Raw genomic sequence first — 27,774 nt, forward strand, 5'->3', positions numbered from 1 at the left:
TAGTTGAGCCTTGTTAACTGTGACCCAATAAATATGGGGTCCTGAAGAGTCAGACCCAATTGAAAACAAAACTGAACAGCAATAACAAAAAAATAAAGAGTTTGCAGAACAAATGAGTACAAACCATATGCTAAGGAGACTGGGTTTAGTCAATTGAAGAGAGCACATCTTTGGAAGCACTCACACAGCAAATATGCTAATGACAAAGCACTCTTATTTCAATATTTCCAGGAATATGTTCCATTTGGAATGAAGCTGGTTCTTCTCCAATACCCGAGGCCAGTACTTAAAGCTTTTCCAGTCTGGTAGCTTGTGCCTCAATAGAGTATTCAAGATAAAGTCCAAAAAAAAAAAGGTAAATGTAATTATAAAATCAAGTGGGACTCTAGTGAAGAGATGAGAAGATACTCCCAACCTATCCCTCTGTGGAGGTGGGAGTTCCACAAGTGTTACGTGTTACACACTGGATATATTTTTTGGACTTTCTCAATACATTGATCAGTTGTGCTGACCTTTCTTCCTTTCCAAAAACCAAACCAAAACAACGAAAACCACAACCCACCATTTGTCATGTGGGATTGGCTCTCAGGCATAGGGATGGACATATAGGATACTATGGTGATATAAGAGACATTAATCAAAAATTACTTTTTGTCAAGAGTCCTGCTAAAAATATTTTGGCATATATGGGGACTCCCTCCCCTTATTGATAGCTTCCTGGGACTATAAGATCACTAATGGAATCACTGGTTCAAAGGGTACCCACATTTTAGTCACTTTATTTGCACAACTGCCAATTAAACTGCTTGCCAAAACAGTAATACCACTCCACAACTCCAAAATGTTAGTGTGCCTATCTGTCTACTACCCTTCCAACATTTGACTGCTTTTTTGTCATCTTTGCCAATTTGAAGAGGGTGAGGTGAAATCAAAGGGTTGTTTTGATTCATATTCTCTTATTATTAGTCATTTGAAATATTTTTATGGGATTGTGAATACTTGGCAGTTCTTTTGAGGACTGTTTGTTCATATCCTTTGATTATTTAGTGATATATGGCTATTAGTGATATATATTTATTAATATTTAATGATTTTTATTTAATAAACTACTTATTTTATGTATTAAAATCTGTCTTTGATACCACACCCTTATCAGAGAAATCTGATACAAAGATTTCTACCCCCTCCCCGCCCCATTTGGCTACTTCTCTTATCCTATGTGCATTAGTGTTGTCTGAGAAAAGATTTTTACTTTCAAGTAATCAAAGTTACCTTTTTTATATTTTGTAATTGCCTCTCTCTCCTGTCTGGCTTAAGAATACATCTCTTGCCCATAGATGTGAGAGGTATATGATCTGTTTCTCTTATAATTTTCAAAAACAGACTTTAATCTTTAAGATTAAGGTCACAGATCTATTTAGAATGTATTGTGGGGTGTGCTTGACACTCCATATATTCATCTAAGCCTAATTTCTGGCAGACTGCTTTCTAGTTTTTCTAGCAGGTTTTGTAAAATCAAATAGGGAATTTCATTTATTTCCCCATTTTATTAAACATTGGATTATTGAATTCTATTGTTTCTGAATCTCTTGTCACTTGTTTCATTTATCTCTCTTCTTTAACCAACAACCATAGTTTTGATGATTGCGGCTTTATGATAGTTTGAGGTCTAGAAGTGCAATTTTCACCTAATCCCCCTTTTACCCTTACTTCATTTCATCATTTCTCTTTATATTCCAGATCTTTTGTTTTGCCAGATGGATTGTTATTTTATCAACTTCTGTAAAGTAATCCCTTGGCAATCTGATTGGTCTAGGATTAAAAATATAAATTAATTTTGGTAATATTCTTATTTTTATTATATTAGCATGGCCTAGCCATGAACACTGAATATTCCACCAATTATTTAGGTTGCTCTTTAATTCTGTAATTGAATCTATACAAGTCTTTTGTGTGCTTTGGGAGGTTGGTCCCTAGATATTTATTCATATTATAGTTATTTGGAATGGAATTTTCCTTTCTAGTATTGCTTCTTGCATTTTTGTTATTATATAGAAATGCTGTGGAGGATTTACTTTGTAGCTTGCAACTTTGCTGAAGCTTTTAATTTTCCCAGTATCTCTGTTGACTCCCTGGAGTTTTCCAAGTAAATCATCGTATCATCAGCAAACAGGGATAGTTTTTTCTCTTCTTTAACTATCTTTATCCCCTCAATTCCTCTCTCTTTTCTTTTTACTAGCATTTCTAGAACCACATCAAAAAATAGTGGGGAGAGTGGGCATCCTTACTTCACTCTCATATTTACTGAAAAAGGTTTTGATGTATCCCTATTACATATGATGTTTGCTTTTGGTTTTAGATAGATGCTTTTTATGCTATTTTCTAAAAGGTCACTATGCCTATACTTTGTAGGATTTTTAGCATAAGAGTGTTATGATTTGTCAAAGGTTTTCCTGGATGTATCAGGATGATCATATGATTTTAAATGTTTTAACTTTTAATATGATTAGCTATCTTCTTTTTAATTAGATTAGCTAAGGGGCTAGGGTTCTTTGACTTCCTCAGCACAGCAGTTCTCAAAATTTTTGGTCTCAAGGTCCCTTTACACTCCTAAAAATTGTTGAGGACCCCAACCAGCAAAAGCTCTTTGGGTAAGGGTTGCTTGTAATAACCAACAGCATAGCAATTCTACAGAACACTTCAAGGTTTTGACCCACATACCCATTATCTAGCCTGATCTTCAGAAGTGCTGTAGGAGATAAGCAAGACAGGGGAGGGATTGTTAGCCCCATTTGTCAGATGAGAAAACTGAGGCCCAATGACTTGCCTTGGGTCATGAAGTGAGCTAGTAGCAGTGGGTTATATCTATAAATATTTACTGTGTTATAGATATTAAAATGTCTTAGTATGAAAATAGTTTGAACTTCGAGGGTGTTGGAAAGTTCCCTGGATCACTCTTGGAGAAATACTGCCATAGTAATGACAATCATTACTGGGCAGTGTAGTTTCTGATCAATGAACTTGATGAATCATAAGTTTGAGTCTTTCTCTTGGGCATATGCAGGCTCCATGTACACTAAGATTAGGTAAGCAAGTTCAACAAAATAAATTCAATAAACATTAATTAAGTAACTATTGTGTGTGTGGGGGGGGGGGGGGGGGAGGGTCACCATGCTGGGCACTGGAGATAAAAGCAGGGGATACAATGATTATAAAAGACAATGGCCCCCTGTCCTTCTGGGGCTTATGGACATATAATAGGACAAACAGCAGCATGTGTGTGTGTGTGTGTGTTTTACTTATTGACCACCAATCCTAGATAGTTTCATAGAAAGTTGGTAGGTGAGTCAAGCTTTAAAGGCTAGGTATAGATTTAAGGCAAAGGTGAGCAAATGTGTGGTAGCAGTAGTGTGGTGATGGTGTGTTTCAGAAATCAGTTTGTCAGGAACAGGAAGCATGTGAAATGTGATAATTAAGACATGAGGCTAGAAAAGTGATAGGGTGGTACCAGACTGCCAAGGCCCTTCAATACTGGCCAAGGAACGGGAACTTTAACTTGAGTAACTCTTAGGTTTATTGTTTGGATAATCATGCAATGGCCACTGGAAGATGAAAAAGAATACAAGATCTATACTATTTTTGACTACCAAAAAAGCATTTGATTCAGTAGAGTAAAATTTTGCCTTCTTCACAAAGGAGCTTCCAGGCATATTTTTAAATCATATAAGATTTCCTTAAAGATTAGAACAGAGATAACATGGTTCAATAACCTTTTGATCATTAATATCAAGTAAAGTATAAAGCAAGGAGTCATAGATTTACCAAATTCATTTGCCAATATAATGGAGGAGACACAGTATAGAATCCAAGTTAAAGAGGGATTTCCTATAGATTATTTCAGGTCAGTCTGGCTCATTGTGCCCCAACCCCAGCTTCAGGAACAGAGCAAAGTGTTTTTTAGGTCACTGGCAAGTGGGGGATTAGGTACACTGTTCAGTCATTCTCTCAGCAAACCCCTTCCTGGGGTCAAAAGTTCTCAACTGCAACCCTCTTTCCCTACTGTGAATGCCTTCTTGAATAGCCTATAATAGCCTTCTATAGAAGATCTTACTGTTTTCAAGCCCCCCACTTCCTGCCCCAGTTATCTATCTTGATCATCAGAAATGCTCTAGAGGTAAACAATGGTGGGGGAGGGATTATTATCCCCACTTTGCCAGATGAGAAAACTGAAGCCCAATGACTTGTCTAAGAGGTCACAGGGGGAGCCAGTGACAGAGCCAGGTCTCTCCTGTCTCTCTACTCTGCCCTTCACTTAAGAGTAGAAAGTCGACTTTACCTGCTAAGAGGCCTTAGAGTGAAATGCTCAATTCTACAAACATTTATTAAATATTTGCTACTGCAGGGCATCTTGTTCTACTGCTTCATCATGAAGTGGAAGGGTCCAGTACAGTGCCTAGCCCAGCAGAGCTTGGTCGGTATTTATCATTTAGGAGGCAGCTAAGTGGTTCTCAAAGACTATACCAGAACACATGCTTAGCAGCTCCTACTAAGCTGGAAAAACTTGGACAATGGGGTCTGGATGATGTGTGGGTCATGGGCTTACCACCAAAGAGTTGGCACCAGGTGAACTTTTCTGGTCATAGCAACTCAAGAAACCATCAACTAAGGCATAGAACATTGGTGATTTGCGTAATAAATTAACTAAAAGACTTGCAGTTTCCAAAGTGCTTTTTTATTACTCCATCTTAAAGCTACAAAAACCTAGTCTCAGAAAAGTAAAAATGAAATTCACACGGCACAGTGTTGCTAAAACTGGGACATCCTGACTCAGACAATCCCTTTCGGCGATGAGGCTCACTGTGATGAGGAATCACCCTTCAGGTGTGGGCCCATACCAAAGCAGAAGGCTCTAGGACCACTGCTATGAGGGCAGAAGTCAACCAGAAAGTAAAAGCTCCTTCTTTCCTTCAGGACCACAAGTGAAGTGGAGAGAGCCAGCAGCTGATTGAAATGTTCACTGGACCTCACCAACATTCGTCTTTCTAGCTACTCCGATGAGCAGGGAGCTTGAGTGGGTCAGTTCATCGAGAAAGAGCATTAACAGCCCCGAAAACTGACAAGGTAGAGAGTAATGAATTTCCCTCCGACCTCTCACCTGTTGAATCTATGATGTTCTAATGTGCTCAGATGGGTTACTGTAGCCACTTGTGTCGGCATCTTATCCAACAGACTGTAAGCTTCATGAAGGGACCAGCGCTTATCCAAACACTAGGGAGTTAGCTGATTCTCAGAGCACACCTGTCATATCGAAGGCAGTCAGACAGGTTTCTCAGGATTGTGGTCAGAGCTGAAAGGGACCTTAAATGCCACCTAAATCCAACCTTCTAGTTTTACAAATGAAACTGAGCACCAAAAGCAACGTCCTGAGTCACATAGCTGGTAAATGAGCTGGAAACTGAGTCCAGCCTTGCATCCTTTGAATCAAGTGTCTTTTCCACTGTACCCCCTGGTGACCTCCTAAACAATAAATACTGATTAAGCTCCCTGGGCCAAGCACATGGAGGGGAATACAAAGACAAACCTCAAATGGTCGCTACCTTCAAGGATCTTAGTTTCTATCTACATATTAACTTGATTTGATTTTACTTCTTTTCTTAAAACTTTTTTTTTGTTCCCAGATACTAGCAGCTCAGCCAGAATGGATGGGGTTAGGGCTGGCATGGGGTGTAAGCAGCATAGTATATAGTCAGAACACCCAGGCTTCTCTAACAGGATGTAAAGAGGGATTGAGGCTGGAAGGGGGTGGCCTGAGAAGTGTGCAAGGGCTGAAGATCACTGGGGGAAACTTGGCCACCAAGCTGGATGGAGACAGCTGGACTTTGTCTCTCTAAGTTGAGGCCCACCTAAGTGGGGTTTGGCACACCTATCCTCACACTAGGAGCTTAAGAAGGTGGGTACCCAATGATTCAAAGTAAGGGGATGAGACTCAGGAAGGTGAAAATGACTTGCCCAAGGCCACCTAATCTGGCAGTGCTGGAGCTGAGACTAAACACTAGAAGGAGAAGAGAGAAAACCAGGGTCAGGGGAATAGGGGAAAGGTGAGGAGAAGGGGGTCCTTACCGAGCTGTCTCCGGATGCAGTCCCGCCACTGTAGGCCCAGCAGGTCTGGATAGATGTCTGGGAGCTGCCGGAGGGCCAGGAGCTTAAGCATGCGGGAGGTGCAGCTGTCCAGGGCACAGTCTCGTAGCGCCCGCTCCTCTGACAGTGTGGTGGGGCGTAGTTCGACTCGGTGTTCCTGGAGCACGTGGTCCACTGAGGACCCCGGCAACCGGGGAAATAGCTTTTCCTTGACCAGGTAGATGGGCACAAAGATAGCTCCAGCACGCACCACATGGGGGAAGGGACACTTGTGGGTGAAGAGGAATGTCTCCAGCTGGCCCAGCAGCTCTGCCAGGAGCCCCTTTACACCTACACGGCTCAACCATGTGTCCCGGGCCCGCCCCTCAGTCACTCTGGGCCTGCTCTGGCCCTTGGCTGGGCAAGATAATGGTGGCAATGGGAGAGATGAGCTCTCTTCAGCCTCCTCCAGCCACTCCCGGAGGCTTTCTGGTGAGGTGTGCGCCACAAATTCAGAGATGGCATCACACAGCGACATGTGGAGGCCTGTGAAATGCTGCTCAGTGCTGCCCACGTGGGTAGCAGCAGTCTCTGGGCCCCTGCTGGCCTTGCTTGCAATGGGGGCCGGCTCAGACGCAATAGGGGGTGCGGGAGGTGTAGGCTCTGGAAGTGTCACATTGAAGCAGGTTACCTGCAAGGGCTGGGTGAGGAACTGGAGTCTGGCAGTCTGGGCAGGAGCAGGGGCAGCAGGGGCAGGAGCAGAGACAGGGGCAGGAGCAGAGGCAGGGGCAGGAGTAGGAGAAGGGACAGGGGCAGGAGAAGGGGCAGGGGCAGAGGCAGGGGAGGAGACAGGAGCAGTGGGGGGTGGGGGTGCTGGCCGGAGAATCTTGAACTTGTGGAACATGAAGGCCACGGAACTGTGGAAGCTAGTCCTTGGGACAGTCTCAACCATGGTGGGTACCAGGGGAGGCGGGACAGGCGGCCTGGGTTGTTCCTCCTGGACTGCCTGGTTAGTTTCTGCCACATCTGTGGGTGGTACAGGCTCAGTGGGCAACTTCTGGCTTAGAGCCCCCTTGGAGACCTCAGCCAATTGTTTCTTGAGGCTCAAATCCAGTGCCACTTCCTCCTTGGGTGGGCATTGGCTGCCAGCATCAGTCCCAGGCTCCACTTGGGGCTCCCCACATGGAGGAAGCAGCAATACCTCATTCTCCTCACCATGCCCATCCTTGCTCTCTGCTTCCTTGGGCAGCTCCCCAAAGGCCTCAGAGTCTGCAGCTGGGCAAGATGCCAGGGAGCACGTGTTGCTGAGGGACTGGGCCTGGGGCAGGGGGAGGTCAGGCACCTTCTCACATCGATTGTCCAGGTAGTCCCTGTAGGGCGCCAAGCTGAAGACGTTGTTGATGATGGGCATGGGTGGGGAGCAGGGAGGCGCAGTGCCCTCTGTCTGCCTGAGGCCTTGAGGATGCTCCCTGGGGGAAGGTGGGGGATTTCGGGTACTGGTGCCAGGTGGAGTCCGTGGGGCAGGGCTGTCTGGAATGACAATGGGCGTAGCAGGAGACTCCTCCAAGCCAGACCTGGGTCTGGGTTCTTCCTTCCCAAAGCTATACAACGACTTCTTGTCCTCGGCATCTTGCCTGGGCTTCTCAGCCTTCCCAGGGCGGAAGACAGGACAAGAGGCCTCCCTTTGGGAGCCGGCACTCAGACTCGGCCCCCCACTTCCGGGGGGCTGGCATACAAGCTGGAATGCGCTGTGTTGATTAGCTCCCAGCTTGCCCTGGGGAGCATCCTGGGCAGGTGACATCCCTCCAGCTCCCAGGGCTGGACTATAAAGGGACAGGCTGTCCCGAGGAGCGAAGGCATAACCCGGCGTCTGAGAGATGAAGTCTAGCTGGCACTTGGGGGCAGGTGGCAGCTCAGGTTCATGGGAGGTATGTCCTGTCCCAGCCTTCAGGCCAGGTGAGTTCACCTGAATGGGGCCTGTGGGATAGGCACAGCCTTCCAGCTTGGAGGAGGGGACACAGGGCCCACGGGCTGTGTGCTGCTGGGGGTAGGTCCCAGGTAGCCCATTTCCCCTATAGTTGAAACCTTTGTAGGGGCTGGGAGATTGCAGGGGAAGCACAGAGTTGTTAGGTTTCTCTGGGGGCAGATATCCTGGTGGGTATAGCAAGGACTGCTCACGCAGTGCTACTGGGTAGTGGGAGGGTGCCCGCTCCTGGTAGGTGGGTACTGGGGGTTGTGGCAGCTTTGTCCAGGAGCCTGAGAGTCCCTCAGCTGCCTTCTTGTGCCCTCCATATGGTGGGGGGTATTTGGAGTCCAGGAAAAGGGCACTCCGGATGGCACGGTACTTGTCCAAGGCTACCTGGTAGGAAGAAAGGTTGGCCACTGACTCCTTGCCTGGTGCCCCGGTTTGCGGCAAAGGGAGGAAGGCAGCCTCTAGGTGTTGACTCTTGCTGGGTGCTGAGGCCATTGAGCAATGGGGGTTGCCCTGAGGCAATAAAGGCGCAGCAGCTGTCCAGTCCATGTCTAGTGGTCGCTTGGTCCCACTCTCAGCCCCTGAGGTCCCCAGGGCCAAACAGGATGGTGGTCCATAGCCTGGATCCACATAACACATGGGGTTCCGATATATAGGCTTGGGTGCAGCCAGCGGGGCACAAGCCGGTGGCCCTGGCCCCTTCATACCCAGGTATGGAGAACCCCGGGTAGCCTGCAGTAGAGGGTCACGGTGGTCTAGATGTCCTGTCCACTTCTCTTGGGCCAGGAGCAGATTCCTCATTGCATGGTCCTGGCCCTTCTCCACAGGTTGAAGGCTCTCTGCTTCCCGCTGATACAACAGACAGTTCATAAGCATGCTGTCCGCCCTCAGGGACTGCCCAGCCATGACACCCCCATAGGACATATGGGGGTTCCATCCAGCCAAGCTGTCATGGCCCACATCAGGGCTCCCCACGGGGTAGGTGAAATACGTCCCCTTATAGCCCAGGTGGCCCTCACTGCCCGGGCCGGGCAGGGATCCTGACTTGCAGATCCCAGCGGGTGGCCTGTGCCCAGCATTTGCCTCGAGGATTGCCAACTTGTTGTATATCACTGGGTCCAGAGGCCCAGGGGGCCGTTTCCCTGTCATCACTGCGTAGGGCCTAAGCCTGCTGAGGACCAGCAGCTCTGAAAAAGAGAACAGAGACCAATGTCAGGGGCTGTCAGAAGTTCATTCTACCAAATGGGGGAAAGTCAGAAGCCATGCCCACTTCACCTTGGGCAAGTCAGGGGGTATAGTGGACAGTGAGCTGGGCTTGGATTGAAGTCAGAAATACCTGAGTTTGAACCCTGGCTGTGTGACCTAGAGCAAGTCACCCTCTTTCAGACTCAATTTCCTCATCTATAGAATGAGAATGACAGAATCAAAGGCGATAATGTTAAGCATTTTGCAAATGGGTGCTTTTATCACTACTGCCATCAATATGTATTTCCTGAGCACCTACTGTGAGTCCAGCAGGCCAGTGACTGGGTGGGTGGTGGAGATGGGGGAAGAACTGTAGGATGTTGGAAGTCAGAACAGGGCTTAAGGACCTTTTGGGGGATCGAGAAACCTTGTGACCCTCTGGAGAAGCCATGGATGCCTTCTCAGAACCAGGATTTTAATGAATCAAGTAAAATATTTAGGATTAACAAGACAATCATATAGTTATAAAATATTTTGATGTATAATTATTTATAGAATACCTGTGTCATTATCAAATCTATGTATAGTTATCAATTTTTTTTTTTGCTTTTTTGGAAGGCAATTGGGGCTAAGTGACTTGCCCAAGTTCACACGGCTAGTTTCTGTGTCCAGTGTCTGAAGGCCAGATTTTTAACTCAGGTCCTCTTGACCCCAGGGCCAGTGCTCTATTCACTGCTGCCACATAGCTGCCCCTATCAAAATTCTAAAAGAATTTCGTGGACGGGGGATTAGTGAGTTCCCCACCACCCCTTCACTATGATTGTGATCATTAGGTCCAATTGCTCTGGTCCCAATTAATCTGCTCTGCATAATTGTATAACTCCACTAATCTCTCAGTGACCATTTCTTCCGGCTCAGCAAAATGCCATTCCATTCACACACTACAACCCAAATTGATGGACAGCTACTCTCCTGCCTTTCTTGGCTATTAGTAGCATGAGCTGCTATTCAGGTGTGGGAAAGAGGTAGTTAAGCCCCACCTTCTCCTTCAACTCCATTTCCCATGAGGTGCTTGGCTTGGTTCAACTCCACCAATACCCCCCTCCCCCAGTACCCTTTGGTACCCCACCCCCTCCCTTTCAACTTCCTTTTCTGTGTCACCTTCTCCCATTACAATATAAACGCCTTGAGGATGGGGCTGTCTTTGTTTTATTTGTATCTCCAGAATCTGACACTTAGTAGACAGTTAATATTTATTGACTATTAGAAGTGCTGCCAACCTGAAAGTTTGGTTAAGGGAGACAAACAGGCTGGGTGATAGATGTTTCTATCATTTATTCCCTTAAAGCTAGCCAAATTAGGGAGCTTGTACAAAGAAGGAGCCAAAACCTAAGTTCCGACTGTCTGATACAAGAATGACAAAATTTTTATGTTTCCTTGCAATCTCCCAGCCCCTACAAAGGTTTCAACTATAGGGGAAATGGGCCACCAGGGAGCTACCCCCAGCACACAGCCTGTGGGCCCTGTATCTCCTTCTCCAAGCTGGGAATCCCAGGATGTCTGTGTCCCTCAGATTTATGGTCTCCATGTTTTCAGAAAGGAAGTTTCTTAGTTGAATAAGTTGTAAATACCAATTGACAAAGTAGTATGTTGGAAATTACTATCCCAGGATACCTGAGCCTCCCCCACACAGCACAAGCTCCTAGGAAAGATAAGAGAAGTTTCACTATTCAGCCTTATCTGGTCTTTGAAATTGCTGACACAGGAAAAGACAGTTTTAGGGCAAAGCAAAGCAGTCTGATTGATATTAAGTGATTATCAGTACCTAAGCCCTTTACAAATATCTCATTTGATCTACAAATTTTTGTCTTTCATTTAAAAGGAGGCAATAAGGGTTATAAATCGCACGAGGTTTGGGGGTCAGAACTAGAACCCAGATATTCTGAAGCCTGGTTTAGGTCTCTCTGAATGTGCCCATTCTCTAGAAAAAGTCTCTGCCTTGAGTAGAATCATCAGGGTTGGTCCTCAGAGATCATCTAATCAAATTCAAATAAAAGTAGGAATTCCCCAAGGGCCATCATGCCATGGAGTTTTTTTGACAGCATGTCCTAGCAGTAAATCTTTTCTGCACAACCCCCTCTAAGATACAGGTGTTCTTAGTTATGCTACACATACACACATATAACTGTGTGTATAGAACAAATATATACATCAGAAAATATAAAAATAGAAGTTAAAAAGGATGATATGAAGATGAAATGAGCTTTGATCCCACAGTAAGTAAAGTTTTTGAATAGGACTGTGACAGCATGAGAGCTGAGGCTGAGAAAACCACTTTGGTGAAGATGGGATGGGGAGAGTGGAGTCAGAAAGGCCAACCTGGATGTGGGAGATGGGGGGGCACTGAACTCAGGTGGTAGCTAGAGGACCAGAGAGAAGGCAATGGATATGAGAGATGGGTTGTGGAGCTGTTATTCAGTCTGTCTGACTACTAGTGGTTCCATTTGGGGTTTTCTTGGCAAAGATACTGTAGTAGTTTGGCATTTCCTTCCCCCCAGGCTCATTTTACAGATGAGAAACTGAGGCAAACTGGATTAAGTGACTTGCCTAGGCTCACACCGCTAGTAAGTATCTGAGGCTGGATTTGAACTCAGGAAGATGAATCTTCCTGATTCCCAGCCCTGTGTGTATTCTATCCTCTAGGCCAAGGTAGTAATGAAAAAATCGGGCAACTGAATGGATTTGGGGGAGAGTGGGAGTGAGGGGTGTCCATCTTAAAGAGTTCGTTCTAAGACAGACAAATTAGGCTGTATGTGCATGTTTTACTTCTCTCAAACTTCAAAATTCTCTTTCCAAATTTCATTTGGAAATGAGCTTACTTTGGGGGCAGGCTGCATAGATTAAGTACCCATAGAGCAAGAAGTGTTCCCCCACCCATCCCCAACCCCAGGATGCCTGTGTCTTGTCGACCAAAATTATAGTTTCCATAGAACAAGAGAGTGCCCCCAAGATATCTGGTTTCTGTCAGCCATAAACAAGGGCACAGCATAACAAGAAGAGTGTCCTAACATGATAGTGTCCATAAAACAGCAAGATAAGAGAAATGCCATTATTCAAGATAGTGTCTGGTTTAAGGTACCTGGCCTCTATCAGTCATAAAGAGGAGAATGACCCCAGTCAGCTTAATTTGGGGGTTTACTCGGAGAGCATTTCAAAAGGACCCAAGAGGGTTCCACAGGAGTCCTTAGCTTTGCCCTAGTTCTAGAGCTTAGCGGGGAGACAGAATGTGTTGGAAACTTTCCTGTGAGGCTACTGCAGTTACCTGTGGTGGGGGATGTAACCCATGTTCTCACTTTGATTAGCTGACCACCCACTTTGGAGACCACTGGCTATATAACTCTAGGGACAGGCAATCTTTTTTCTTGAGGCTTCTCCCCGACCTTTACTAGCTGTTTGACTTAACTGCTAGCTGCCTTGGTTTCTTTAACTGTAAAATGGGGATCATAATAGTACCTACCTCCCAGGATTAGTGAAAGGATAAAATGGAATATTTGGAAAGTGCCATAAAAATGCTAACTATTACAGCTGAGGCAAGCTATTCTACTTCAGGACATTTCTAATTACTAGAAAAGGTTTTTTTTTTTTCTTATTTTATCCAATCTAAAATTGCCTCTCTGCCATTTCCATGTTTCTACTTCTGCCTTTTGGGATCTGGCAGATGATTCTCGATAAACTATATGACTAAACCTGTAGCTCCCTTAATTGGAGAGCACCTGTACACAGAAGCTATCTAGGGGCAGCTTGGTGGCGCAGTGAATGGAGCACTGGTCCTGAAGTCAGGAGGACCTGAGTTCAAATCCTGCCTCAGACACTTAACACTTACTAGCTGTGAAAACTTGGGCAAGTCACTTAACCCCAACTGCCCTGCCTTCTCCCTCCAAAAAGCAAAAAAAACCAAACAAAAAAGTTCCAGGCTCCATCATTAAGAAAAATCTTTTTTTAACTATCAGGATTTTCATTTTGTCGAGACACCACTAGGTGGCGTTGTAGATATGGTGACAGAATATCAGAGATCCACTTGAATTTATCAATAGATTTCACTTAGCAGTAAATCATCAAGTATCTATTATGCTTGGTTCTGGGATGAATGCTGGGGATATAAAATGACAGCTATTCCATTCCCAATGTCGGGTTGAGTTGGCTACATATCTGGGGCTTCTTATCTCAAGGTCAGGAGAAGAGCCTTGAATCCCAAAGGCCCAGAGCAGGGAGGTAAACGTGCTTCAACAAACAGGTCAAGCCAACAGTAAACATACATAATATTCAGTTTCCCATATAATCCTCTGTTTTCCTGTGAATATGGAAGTGCTCCCATTAGTTGAAGTTTCTTAGGTTCAGAATTTTTTAAAGGAGGTTAAAGAAAAGTCACAATTGAGTTGGATCTTGTAAGGAATTTGGGGATTCCTCAAGGCTGAGATTTGAGAGGGCATTCCAGGCCAGTGGGATGGCCAATGCTGAGGCTCAGAGACAATAAAAACTGTGCCAAGTAAACAGATATATACTAAATGCCCACTGTGCGCCAAGTGATGGGAATACAAAGAAATGGTCCCTGTTCTCAAGGAGCATAGTATCTAATAGGGGAGACAACTACATACAAATAAAATATAGAGAAGTGGAGACAATCTCAGAGGGCAAGGGAGGGGAGGAAAAAGGGAAGAAAATAGACATTTAGTAAATGCCTACTATATACCAGTATAACACCAATGCAATATTTACAGCGCCCACAGCAGCCATGAATATGCTGGTGTAGTTGGGAATCACAAAATGCAACAGGCTCTCCACATGGAGGGCAGAAATCAGCCATTTATTTAAATACCAGAAAACCAAATCCCAAAACCAGAAAGCCAAATTGATTACAGTAACCAAAGTTGGTGCACATAATCAATACAGTGAACACCAACATTCCCAAGCCTTCAAAACAAAACAGCCTCCTCCCTTAAGTAAGAATGCCCCTCTCTCACTCCAGATACCTGCTTAGCCTCCACATGCTTGCTCCCGGTAGCTCTGGCTCTCTTCTCAGCTCATGCTCAGCTTTTTATTCTGGTCATTAGCTCCTTCCTGTTATATCAGCAAGTTCTTCCCACAGTGGGATTCATAAGTTCTGTTTCTTGAGGACCTTGAAACAAGGCGCTAAATACCTGTTTGCTTGCCATTACAAGAGGTCGGGAAGACCTATCTTCAAATCCCTATTACCATTACAACTGTGCCTGTAAGCACTTTACAAATATCGCACAACAACTCTGTGGCAGGCACAAACGTGATCCTTTTAAAAATTATTTCCATATTTTTTTATCATTTCCTATGATATTTTTTTATTCTATTTTAAAATCTAGTATAATTTTCCCCCAGTTACATGTAAAAACAGTTTTTTTAACATGTTTTTAAAACTTGAGTCCTAAATTCTCTCCCTTCCTCCTTTCCCATCCCCCACCCCCATTGAGAAGGCAAGCAATTCCATATAGGGTATATACATGTGTAGGCATGCAAAAACATATACATAATAGTCATGCTGTTAAAGAAAACTGAAGAAAACTGAAGAAAAAAAAGTTGCTTCAATCTGTATTCAGTCACTATCAGTTCTTTCTCTGGGGATGGGAGAGCATTTTTCATCCTAAGTCCTTTAGAGCTGTCATGGATCATTGTCTTGCTGAGAATAGCTAAGTCATTCACAGCTGATCATCTTACAATATTGCTGTTACTTTGTACCCAATACATTTCATTTACAACAACCCATGTAATAAGTCTTTCTAGGTTTTTCTGAGAGCATACCGCTCATTGTTTCTTATAGTACAACAATGATTCCATTAGAATTATATACAACTTATTCAGCCATTCCCCACATGATATGCATCCCCTCAATTTCTAATTCTTTACCCCAGGAAATAGAAATTTATACCCCTATAAATATCTTTGTACATATAGGTCTTTTTCCTTTTTGTTTCTTATCTCTTTGGGGATACAAACCTAGTAATGATATTGCTATATCAAATGGTAGATGCATGGTTTTATAATCCTTTGGGCATAGTTACAAATTCCCCCATAGAATGGTTTAATCAATTCACAACTCTGACAACAGTACATTAATATCTCATTTTTCCCACTTCCGCTCCAACATTTCTCATTTACCTTTTCTGTCCTATTGTCTAATCTAATAGGTATGAGGTACCTCAGAATTGTTTTAACTTGCATTTCTCCAATAAATAGTAAGTTAGAATTTTTTCATATAGCTATAGATAGCTTTGATTACCTTATCTGAAAACTGATTATATCTTTTAATCATTTATCAATTGGGGAAGAATGGCTCTTATTTTTATAAATTTGACACAGTTCTCTGTTAGAGAAATGAGTTCTTTATCAGAGAAACTTGTTTCAAATTTCTTTTTCACATTTACTATTGCTAACTGTATTTCCCTCCACCCTCTTCCCCCACCCCCATTTATTCTATTTTCTCTCTCCTTTCACTCTGTCCCTCCTCAAAAGTGTTTTGTTTCTGATTACCCCTTCCCCCAATGTGCCCTCCCTTCATCCCCCCTTTTCTTATCCTCTTCTATTTTCCTGCAAGGTAAGATAGATTTTTATACCCCATTGCCTGTGTATCCTATTTTCCAGTTACATGCAAAAACAATTTTTAACATTTGTTTTTAAAACTTTGAGTTCCAAATTCTCTCCCTCCCTCCCTGTAACACCAAGGCAATATTCACAGCACCCACAATGGTGTAGTTGTGAATCACAAAATTTAACAGGCTCTCCACATGGAGGACAGAACCAAAGCATTTATTCAAATACCAGGAAACTGAGTCCCCAAACCAGAAAGCCAAATTCATTACAGAAGTTACTGTACACATAACCAATGCAGCTGAACACACACATTCCCACCCAAACCTTCCCTCCCTCAGGCCTTCAAAACAAAACAGACTTCCTCAAGCAAGAATCTTCTTCTCTCTCACTCACTCACAGTAGCTCCTCTGCCTCCACGCTGCTATGTCCCTGAAGTTCTCAGTTCTTCTCAATTCTGTTCTCAGTTCTCTCTCTCCAACAGTAGCAGCTCAGCCTCCATACTGCTTGCTCCCCTAAGTTCTGGCTCGCTAGCTTGGGCTTTTCCTTATATATGGTATTAGCTCCTCCTGTACTGACCTTCCTGTTACATCAGCCAGTTCATCTCACAAGTTCTGGATCTTAATACTTGATACAATCATGAACTCAAATAAGATGCTAAGTAGTTAAATATCTCAAACAAAGTGACTACTTCTGTTTCTTAACAACTTGAAACAAAGTGCTAAGTGCCTGTTTGCTTGTTAATAAGGGCAGGGAAGATCTTCAAATCCCATTACCATTACTCTTTCCCCCACCCACCCACCCTCATTGAAAAGGCAAGCAATTTGATATAGTTTACAGTGTGTAGTCATTCAAAACACATCTATAAGTCACGTTGTAAAAAACTAACTATATTTCCCTCCATTCTATCATGATCTCCTTTTACAGTTGAATAAACTGAGTTAGGCAGAAGTTAAGTGACTTGCCTAGGGTCACAAAGCTAGTTAAGTGTTTGAGGCTGGATTTGAACTCAGTCTCCCTGACTCTAGACCCAGTAAGTTCTCCACTGGGAGATCTAGTTACACCATCCTCCCAGTCCCCCAGGTTTACAACCTAGGCATTGTCCTCAGTTCCTCACTCTTGCCCACACCCCCATATCCATATCCATATCCAATCTGTTGCTAAATCCTATCTGTTCTTCTCATCCCTCCTACATGTCCCCTTTTCCCCTCTGACTGGAAGCAGGGCAATGGGCTTCAGGCCCTCCATTTAAGGAGGAGGCTCGGCCCAGCTGTGGGATTTCATCAGGCCGCCAAGCCAGAGACCTTCCCTCCCCTCTTCAGCTCCTTTTGTGTGGAGTTGTAATGGGAATGTAAATTTTTAAGATCTTCCCTGCCCCTAGGCTAAAGTGCACCTGGAGCCTGGGGTGGGAGGCTTGTTTTTCAGTAGATACTTGATTGGTCAGTGAGTCAATAAGGTTGTTACATTCTCTGAGCCAGGAGAAGGCTATATAAGCCTGATGTGTAGCTTTGTTTTGGGTCTCACTTTGAGAAGTGTTCTGTGATTTGATCAGATAAAACTCTGAGAAGCCATTGTTGAGAGCCCCATGGTTGAAAAACCCAGATGTTGATTTGGTATGGATGTAATGGTTAGACAGTTTGGAAACTGTATACTTGATCTGTTTCTCTGTCTTGATAATTCTGTCTGTATATTCTGAAGTTAGGGGTGCTGACCTTTTTCCCCTGAACTAGGTAAACGATACATATTTGACTGATTAAAGTAAGCTTGTTAACCCATTTTGAGTTGCTTTCCTTTATCAAAGCAGATCCAAGAACCTGTGTGGGCAGTCACCCTGGGGACGCTGGGGTGCTTGCTGCTACAGGAGTTCACTCATCAGATGGGAAGCTCCTGGAGGGCAGAGCCGGGTCTTGGATTTTATTTGTATTTTTATTTCCAATACTTATCATAGTGCCTGGCACACGAATTTAATAAATGTTTTGTGACTAGCTTGATTGACACTGTCAGCCCCTCTCTCTCCCTCCCCACACACCCCCAGGCTCTCATCACCTCATACCTGGACTGCAGCCTTAGCCTCTTGCTACCACAAGTCTCTCCCCACTCCAGTTCCTCTTCCACTAAAAATTAAGTCTGATCATATCACACCCTATAAATTGCTGTGGCTTCCTATTGCTTCCAGGATCAAATAGAAAAGTTGTTTTGACTTTTAAAGCCCTTTCCAGTCTTAAGCCTTCTAGCCTCCACAGGCTCTTTGGGTCAGTGGCCTCCTTGCTGGTTCTTGGGCAGGATCCTCTTATCTCCTGGCTCCAGGCATTTTCCCTGGCTGTGTCCCAGGCCTGGAATTCTCTCCCTCCTCATCTCCATCTCCTGGCTTCTCTGACTTCCTTCTAGTCTCAGCTTAAGAAATCATCCCTGTTTCTAGGGCCTCCTTAATCTTAGTGCTTTCTCTCTGAGATATCCCTAATTGACCCTATAAATCAGGCTGCCTGTACATAATTGCTTGTATGTTGTCTGCTGTTAGATTGTGAGCTCCCTGAAAAGCAAGGACTGTTTTTTTCCTTCATGTTGGCACATAAAGGTACTCAATGAATGCTAACTGATTGATTTGATTGAAGGGGGCTTGATAAAGCCTTCTGGAAGAAAGTGGGATTGTAGCTGGGACTTGAAGCAAGAAGGCTGAGGTGAGGCATTCTAGGGCTAGGGAACAGCCAGTAAAAATGCAATCAAGGGATGGGAGCATTTTTGTCCAAGTCACTAGATTATGGAGTATGTGGGGCTAGGTAAGGGGGGGAGGTGTTATAAGGTGTAAGAAGACTGGAAAGATGAGAGAAGGCAAGTTATGAGGAACTTGAATGAAAGAGCATTGTATATTTGATCCTAGAGGTAATAGGGAACCACTGAAGTTTACTGAGTAGGGGGACATGATCAGACTTGGGCTTTAGGAAAAGCACTTTGGCAGCTGAGTGGAAGATGGAACCGAGTAGGGAGAGACTTGTATAGAGTAGGGAGAGACTTGTATAAACTAACCAGTAGACTATGAGCTGGGTATGAAGTGATGACGGCCTGCACTAGGCTGGTGGCAGTCAGAAAAGAATAGTGGGCACATAGGAGAGGTGTTAAGAGGGGAGAATAGACAGATCTTGGCACCTGATTGAATATGGGGGTGGTGAGAGAGAATGAAGAGTGAGGACACTTAGGTTGTGAAAATGTGGGGTGGGAGGATGGTGGTGCCCTGAGGGCAAGTCAGGAAGAGAGAAGGGTCTTAGCAGAAAGAGAAAGCATTCAAGGCCAAAACTTAACCCATTTATTATGCTAGAGGCAGTTGTGGTTTAGTGGATAAAGTTGGCTTCTAAGCCAGGAAGAGAGGAGTTCAAATCCTAATTCTGACACATACATGCTGTATTTCCCCAGGGAAAGTCATGTAACCTCTTAGAGCTCTGGGCAACTATGATTAAGCTGGTACCTACCTACACTGGTAGATGGCATTTCTTACCTGGGAGTTGCTTATACCAAGGAAATCACAGATCTAGTCCCGGATTTCTGTGTTAGATATTGTGCCCAAATTACAAAGACATGATTTAAGTTAAGATTTATCTGGGTGGATAAAAGGCAATGAGGCCCTGAGACAATGGCCCTAGAGAGGGAATAAGGCCCTAAGCCAGTTGGTAGGGTGCTGCTGGGGCTGTCCTGTCAGGAGCTGTTAGAGGTCTAAAATAGTGTAGGGACAATGGAAATAGATTAGAGTAGATTCTTGCCCTGCTAGGAAGGGACACTAGACAGGGCCTTGTGGCTGACTGAATAGAGGGGATGAGGGGAAGAGGGCCGGAAATGACCTCAGGAGAGACCATCTACAGAGTCTATACCAACCTTATCTTACAAATGATGAAACCAAGCTCAAGCTCAGAGAGGGGAGGTAAGTTAGCCTATGCAACACAGCGAAATAGTAACAGGGCTGACACCAGAGGTCAGACCTCCTGATTCTCAAGCCAGGGCTTTTACCCACTACACATCACGTGGGGAGAGAGAGGACTCCTAGGAAGCAGGCCATGCATTTTTTACTCCCTATACTTTATGGGGCAGTGTCTCAATGATGGGGTGCTTGGGATCTACGTCTGTAATATCAGTTTGTAACATCGGTTTGTAAAATCAACCCCCTCCCCAGCCTCAGAACATCAGCTCTGCCTCTTCCCCCTGCCAGCACTCTGCCCAGCAACAACTCATGAACTGTTTATTTCTGCTTGGAACAATAACAAGCTACACCTATGAATCCTTCACTAAACTATCTATAAACATTTTAGCTTAGGCAAATGTTATCTCCCCTTAGTAAAGTGGTCAGCTGCCCCTATGAATCCTTCACAGCACTATCTAGAGGTTAACTCCTTAGCTAATTATCCACATACTGAGTCTCTGTTAGCCTTGGTTCCCAACATCCATCTTGTCAAACATGACAGTGATGGGTGGCAGACTAGGCACTTCTCAGTCAGCCCTGACCGCTAGCTGACTTAGTGACATTTCAGGCCTAAAGCCACACCTCCGGGTAGGCCCGCCTTGGGCTATTTCCCAGTGAATTATGGCAATATGCCTGCACAGTTGATATTAAAAGTGCATGTTCCTTTAAGCACTGACCACTCCTTAACTCCTCCCTAATTCCACCCTTACTCACCTAGTTAGCATAACTGACATCTGATTAATTGCCTAGACTCCTTAAAAACTATACCTATGTCTTCTTTAAGTCTGCAGGTCCCCTAAGGACCCTTGCCCACTGTAAAGCTAAACAATAAACTTTTACAATCCTGACTCCAAGTCTGCTTGGGCCTACTGAAATCTTTCCAAACTGAATCACAGGGATTCTGGTCATTGATAAGGATCAGAGTTTCTGTATAACCTATTGCCTTCCCCCCATCATCAACACAGGGCCACCTCTGTCCTAGGGTTCTGTCTTCCGACTCCTACCTAAGGAGAAGGCAGGGAACTCATGCACCTTGTTTCCTTTCCAGGAGATATGAGTCATCTCCACACTCCAGTTCGTGTCACAAGGACCCTTAGATATGCCAGCCCTAAGAGCATGACTGGTACCTGAAGGGGAAGCCCCTCTTAACTACCAATGACAAACAGCCACATCAGGTCTTTGCTGAAGTGGTTTTGGCCAGGAAATGATGAACTCAGGCCAGGGATGCTCGGGGCCAATTATCAGAATCCCTAGAAGCAATATCTCCCTCTTCCCACATAGCCTCCATTCATGAGGATTCTCTTGGTGGCACCATAGGGTGGAGTAAGGGGTGGGCCCAGGAACTAGGAAGGAATGTGCTATGCCTACTTCCTAGTGAGAACGGAGAGCCTATAAAGTCTGCCTGCTCTAACCTTTCAGGGGGGGGGGGGGGAGGAGCTGGGACTCCTGGGGCAGTTCAGCTCCTGATCTTAGCTCTCAAAGGGATATAGTGTGGACCCCTGTAGCAGCAAGCACCCTAGCATACCCAAGACGGCTGTTAGCACAGGTTCTTAGATCAGCTTTTCTAAAGGAAAGCAACTCAAAAAGCATTAACAATGTTACTTTGGGGGGGGGGGGGGGCTCAAAGGCTGCCCAGAGTCTCATCTGACCAAATCTTGCAACTCTTCCCAAAGTGAGCCCCAAAGGAAAACCTCTCCTCAGAGGTATATATAGCCTTCTCCTGGGTCAGAGAACATCACAGCCCTCATGACTCAACTTGATTACAAAGTAACAAAAAGTTGTGCCTTTCCGGAAAAATAAGCCTCCCCCCACAGGCTCCAGGTCAGCACATGCAGCCTATTAGGGGGCAGAGTATGTTTTCAAATAAGGAAAGGTCCTTAAATTCAATTTGGGCTTATTAAGGGGCAGGGAAGATCTTCAAATTTCTATTACCATTACAACCCCACAGCATAGGCACTGACCAAAGAGAAGTAAACAGAACCTAAAGGACGATTTAGACTAACCTCAATATTGTAAAAAAAAAAATAACAACTGTGAAAGACCATGGCAACGATGATCCACAATTCCCAGTGACAGATGAATGAAGAGTGCTCCCTACACGCTGACAAGAGAGGCAATGGTGAGTTGCCACTCACAAAAAGTGAGTCTCACATAACCGTGCCAGTGAGACATGCTTGGGGCCGTGGCCAATGTGGGAATTTATTTTTCGTGACTATGCTAATTTGTCACAAGGATTTTGTTTTTCTTTTCTTGGGAGGGGAAGAAAAAAATTCATGATAATTTTAAAAATTAGCTGATACTCAGAAAAAGAGAAGGAAAGGAGGAAGGAAGAGCTCTGAAACCAGAGAATTCAAGAGCCACTTCTAATGCTTACCTACCTGTGTGACCCTGAACAATTTATTCAATCTCTCCACCTTTACTTACCTAAGCTATGAGGGAGCTGAACTGAGGCCTCTTCCAGATCCAGAATGGGGATCCTACAATCTGAGTGGTGCTGGGTCTCCCACCTGCTTAAATTCTTTCTATAACTCCTTAGAGAGAGGGTCTCCTCTAATCTTTCTCATCCAGCCCATCCTCAAGCTGGAAGCTCAGATGACGTCCCCCACTCTCTCTAAAGAGGCCAGATCTTTCTAGAGCAAAGGTTAATGCTGGCCAGGCCTAGAGGAAAGAAAACCCAGGAAGACCGAATTCTCCAGTGGTTTTTAATGGAGTGGGAAGCAGAAAGAAGTAGGTAAATTTGCTCTGAAGAGGTAAGAGGGGCAGGGAAAGATCCTGAAGGATAGGAGGGAGAAGTGGCCCCCTCCCTCCCTGCATGTTCAGGCCCTGTACCCTATACCTATATACCTATACCCTGTACCCTATACATGGACTACAGAATAGGAACCAAGTGGGCCCCCATCAGGGAGCTCTCCAAAGTTTCAACTCTGTAGCACTTAATTAACCTGATCTCTCTGGGAATCCCCCTCCCTACAAGAGCTTGTAAAATTAGTTTCCCTCTTGGGAGGGGGAGTTCAGGGGATAGAGGCAGAGTCAGCCCAACCTGCTAAATAGCAACCCCCAATATCAAATAATTTGGCCCATCCCTGGATTGGGCAAAGAGCTGAGGGTTTGGAATACCACCTTTCCCTTCTCGGAGGCCATAAGGGCTATTTACCTGCCCAGGTGCATCCTCCTTTCCTGTCCCTGTCATTCTTCACCCCCAAACTCTGAACTAGGCCTGACCTGGTTCCCCTGAGCCTCCTAGCTCCTTCAGGGACTATCAGATTAAGTTGGAGAAGGGGAGCAGGGGGTGGTGAGGTGACATTTTCCCTAAAGGGAAAGAGGCTGCTTCAGATTATGAGCACCTCTTCCCTTGGGACTGTGGGGAAAAGAAGGGAACATTCCTAAGTGAAACTCATAATTCCCTGATAACTTAAAAGGTCTTTCCTGACCCCTAAACTGAGAAAGGGGAAGAACAGCACGAAGAACTCTCCCATCCATCCCCCAGAGAACACCTGTCCCAACTTCCTTGACCACTCTCTGAAGAGGTGTGCATTTGGAAGCAGGAGAGCACTAGATTTCTTCAAGTAGATGACTCTTTCCAAGCTTACTGGACATTCCTTCCCTTTACATTCTTGACAAACTGGTGTCTGTTTTCCCCTGAATGATATTGTTTATGCTGCCCCTCCCCCATCCCAGAATGTATTTCTCCCTCTTCCTATGTCCCTGTTTTTGTTTATGGCTCAGCTCCTGTGCCCTAGGCTGCCTCCTCAGGGAAGCTCCATCCCTTCAGTCTGGGCTCCCGACTCAAGCTAGCATTATCTCTACTTCTCTATTTACATGTCATATCCCCTAGGGAGAATACAAGTTCTTTGAGAGCTGGGACCTGCTCCCCCTCCCCCATTCTGTCTTAATATGCCAAGTGCCTTACACATAGTAGGCACTTTAAATAGTAGCTATCATTTACATAGCCCTTTTCATCTTATCTCATTTTTATTCATATACTCTAAGAGGTAGGTGGTATTATTAGCCCCATTTTATAGATAAGAGGGTTGAAAGATGTTATGTGATTACCTATTATCCCACAGCCACTAAATATCCAAAGTAGAATCTGAACTCAGCTTTTCCTGCCTCCAAGTTCACCACTCTATCCACTGAGTTACCTATTGACTCATTAATAAAGAAATGCCTAATTAATTAGACTGGACTGATTAATTGTCCAAGGACTAGAGAGTAGACACTGTGGGTCTCCTTCCTGGTTTCAATGGGTAAATCCGGGGTAGGGAAAGTGATGGCCTTAGATTGTCAGTGAAAAGGCTTTCTTTCCTGGCATCTCACTTTGAAGATGAAAAGACCAATGAAGGGTCTCTTCAGCCTCCAAGTGTCCAGAGGCAGCTTGAGAGTCTTAACAATAGGAAAACCTCTACTCAGGCCCTGCCTGGGACACACACTATCTACATGTTCATGGACAAATGTCTTAAACTCTCAATGTCCCCTGGGCACTTCTCCAAGGCTAGAATTAAGCCAGATGTTGACTGAGGTTGCACACAAGGAATTCTCTGCAGATGAAATCACAGTTCTCAGGTCCTGTCCCCCTCCCCCCTTTCCCCTACATACACACACAGAACCAAAACCAGGAAAAAACCAGCAGATGCTCTTTTCATTCTAAGGCAGGAGGGTATGAAGAGACACCCACTCATCCCTAGAGTCTAGGAATCCCACAGTTATTCAAAGGGTCAAGTCTATTCTTTGTCGATTGCTCCCAGGAAAGGACCTCAAGGACAGGTCCACACAATTCCTGCAGGGGGAGCTCTAAGCACAGTTTTGTAGCAAGGTCTGCTGTTTCCCCAAAGCAGGACCCCAGCCTCAGTCCAGGCACAGGGGACAGGCTTCTTCTAATTCTTTCATTTGAAGACATTCCAGCCCTTTCTCTTCTGATGCCTCCAGGGACCCCAGGTGCAAATGGTCCTCCTGGTGGGGAGCGAATGAGGGAGAGAAATGGCCAGGTATTCCTGGATTTGGGGAGCATAGTGGTAAAGGCCAGTCAGTAAGTCCTGAAGGCTAGACTAACCTTCTTTACCTCACTCTCCCAAAATGAAGCCAAAAGATCATCCCATAAAACAGGAGTTCCCAAACTGAGATACACAACTCCCAATATTTGCCAAGTAACTATTATCCCACAGAAATGAATTAATATTTGATTTATCTGTATAGGTATGACAAACACCAATTTATTTCCTTCATACTGGATAGGTGGCTAGCTAAAAGTTTATTGAAGGCCAAGAGTACTGTATAGAAAAAGGCTGGGAACCCCAACCACAAAAGAAAAGATCGGGTCTGGATAAAGTCAAGTCTTGAAATGGAAAGTCGACCTGGGTCTAATCCAAACACTGCCACTCATTCCAGGTGTGATCTTGGACATGTCAGCTGCTCTCTCTAGGCTGTTTCCTTCCTGGTAAAATAAGGGGGTTAGACTAGATTGGAGGTGCTTAATCCTTTTTTGATCAGGGGCTCCCTCGCCAGTCTGGGGAGGACCTTATCTCAGAATGTTTTTAAATGCATATAATAAAATATACAGGAAAACAAAGGAAACAGGAAATGAAAGGTTAGTGTCAAGTCAAAAAGTCAACAAATACTGTTAAAAGCCTGCAGGTGCTAGGCACTGTGCTGAAGGCCTCTGTCCCCATCCAAGTTCATGATGAAGTTGGTGTGTCTGTTGCACCCTGGGGTTAAAAATGCCTGGACTGTACTATCTGGTGCCTTCCATTTGAACATTTTAAGAAAAGTTGCTGCCAAGGTGGAGTCTCCCATTTAGCTGTGGAAAGACAGCAGCAGGAAGGGCCCAAACCATAGCCTTTCTCTTGGTTCTTTTCCTTCCCTCACAGCAGTACCAATGGTGCCCACCACCAGCTTCCTCCAGGTACATGGTCCTTCCATTGCCAACCTGGTACCCTCTGGTGCATCCCCTTTCACCTCCAGCTGGCTACTCCCCAGTTGAGTTGAAGGGGCCTAAAATGGCCTCAGGCCTGCTCCACCCCAGCCACTCGTGACTTTGGTGTCTCCTTCCAGGGCACTGGGGCCTCTCACACGCAGACAGCACAAAGACAGCCTTTCATTTCATCTCAACCGAGGCAGTAACACTGTGCTCCCCTCCCCCACCTCCTTCCCCCCTCCCCCCTATCGGAGGCTCTTTTATCCTGGAGCAGCAGGTTCCTGGGTCAAGGGGTCCGGGAACTTGTGATCCATACCCCACAACCACCATCACCCATTTGCGGGTCCCTGGGGGAGGGGGGGGCGGGGCGCACAAGCACCACATCCATCCGTGCCGAGGCTTCGGTCCCCAGCAAGAAATGCTCTGGAACATGGATCGGCTGACACAAGGCTGACTGTGGAGCTGCAGCGGGCCGCAGCCTTCAGGAAGACCCGCCGTCGGAAAAGCAAACCCACAAGCGCACGTGTGGGCTTACTCATATATCCACAGCAGTAAACAGACGTTCATAAGTGCACGCACATACACACACAAGATGCACGCTTGAACATGCTCACGCAGGTACTGGGCCCAGGTTTCTGTCCCTGGCCTAGAAATGCACCCATCCGGCGTCACTCCCTGGGCCCAAAGGGGCACCAGAAGCCCTAGGCCCACTGGCGCCCCGGCCCGCCGGTTCCTGCCCCTCGGACCCTGGCTCGTTTTCATTTGCTCCGCCGCCGGCAGGCCGGCTGGTCCCCAGCTCTCTTAAGTCCCGGGAAGCCCAATCGCTGGCTACAGCTGTGAGGGATGAGGGAGGAGATGGAGGGGGGTGTCTATATTGGAGAGGGGTGCGGACAGTGTAAGTGACTGGACTGGCCCATGGACACAAGGCCTCAGGGCACAGTGCTGGGCGAGGGGACCCCGAAATCAGCTCCTTCCTAAGGCCACATGGTCAGACCCTTCTTCTCCCCCCACCCCCAGCAGTTGCCAGATCAGCCATCCCAAGAGAGAAGCAGGGAGACGGGCAGGGGCTATATCCGTCTTTCCCTTTGCCCCTCTGTCCCATTTCCCGGGCTACCGAACTTCTCGGCCAGTCAGTGGGAGCTCGGGGCTGGTTCTCGGCCGGCCCTGTTCACCACTCCCCACCGACACCCCGAAACCCCGCCTGCTCAGGTGGGGGGGGGGCACCACTACGGCCCAGCCCCGGGTCCCCTGGGCAGGCGACCTGATGCAATAATGCAGTAACCCCCCACCCCCGCCGCCTCTCTGCTGGAGGGGGCTCTCTATTCCCCCGCCAAGACCCTAAGACAGCCATCCCAGTCCTTCCGCGGTCGGGAAGGGGGATATGGAGAGGGGGCTGCGGAGAAGGGGGCTTTTGAGCTCCCCACATCCCTGCGCACGGCTCGCCAGTGGGGAGAAAAAAGGGGGGGGGTCCTCGGCCCCCCCAGCCCAACCCAGTAGAATGGGAAGTCAAGTCAGCCTAACTTTTTCTGCCAGGGCCCGCAGTGAGTCCGGAAGGAAGCTCGAGGGCCGGGGCCGGGGGCTAGACTGGGCCAGGCGGCCGGGCCGGGGAGGGGGAGGCGCGGCGGCAGAAGAAGGAAGCCCGCTTACCTGTTGCTTTTTGGCTCGTCCGCTGCTGCTCCCTCCTGTTGGAGTGCGTGCCCGCTGGGGCATCTTCCAGGAGCCGCGGGCGGGGGGGGGGGGTGGGGTGGGGTGGGGGGGGGGGGGGGTTCCGGGGGGGCGGGGGCTTCCTGGCGGCGGGGAGTCGGAGCACCCCGAGGGGTGGCCGCAGCCGCGAGCAGACCTCAGCGGCGAGTCGGGCCGCTGGAGCTGCCTCCCAGACTACCGTTCCCCGCGGCGGCTGGGCGCAGTCTGCAGTCCCCGGGCGGGCAGAGGGGGCGGGGAGGAGCCGAGGGCCGGGGAGGGTGGAGGGAGGAGGGCAGGGCCGGCTGGCAGGAGAGCCAAGGGCCGGGGGTGGGGGCACACCCGGGG

General features: G+C 46.3%; 1 protein-coding gene across 2 annotated transcripts in view; it reads right to left on the bottom strand.

The window, feature by feature from the left end:
• CUNH15orf39 (chromosome unknown C15orf39 homolog) overlaps window positions 1-27,529 on the bottom strand; it is a 32,237-nt gene extending 4,708 nt beyond the window's left edge. Inside the window, exons 1-2 of one of the 2 annotated variants that reach the window (XM_069071135.1) lie at window positions 27,394-27,529; window positions 6,121-9,276 (exon numbers count right to left, since the gene is read on the bottom strand). In XM_069071135.1, coding sequence (XP_068927236.1) covers window positions 6,121-9,238 — 3,118 coding nt within the window. In that variant the 5' untranslated portion in view covers window positions 9,239-9,276; window positions 27,394-27,529. The remainder of the gene's footprint in view (window positions 1-6,120; window positions 9,277-27,393) is intronic. The other variant, XM_069071136.1, reaches the window with a different exon arrangement.
• Between the last annotated feature and the right edge of the window lie 245 nt (window positions 27,530-27,774).

This window comes from Petaurus breviceps, unplaced genomic scaffold (assembly GCF_028583685.1).
Source record: "Petaurus breviceps papuanus isolate PSGF00001 unplaced genomic scaffold, PetGlider_PUasm1.0 90825, whole genome shotgun sequence".
In the NCBI taxonomy this organism is placed as follows: Eukaryota; Metazoa; Chordata; class Mammalia; order Diprotodontia; family Petauridae; genus Petaurus; species Petaurus breviceps.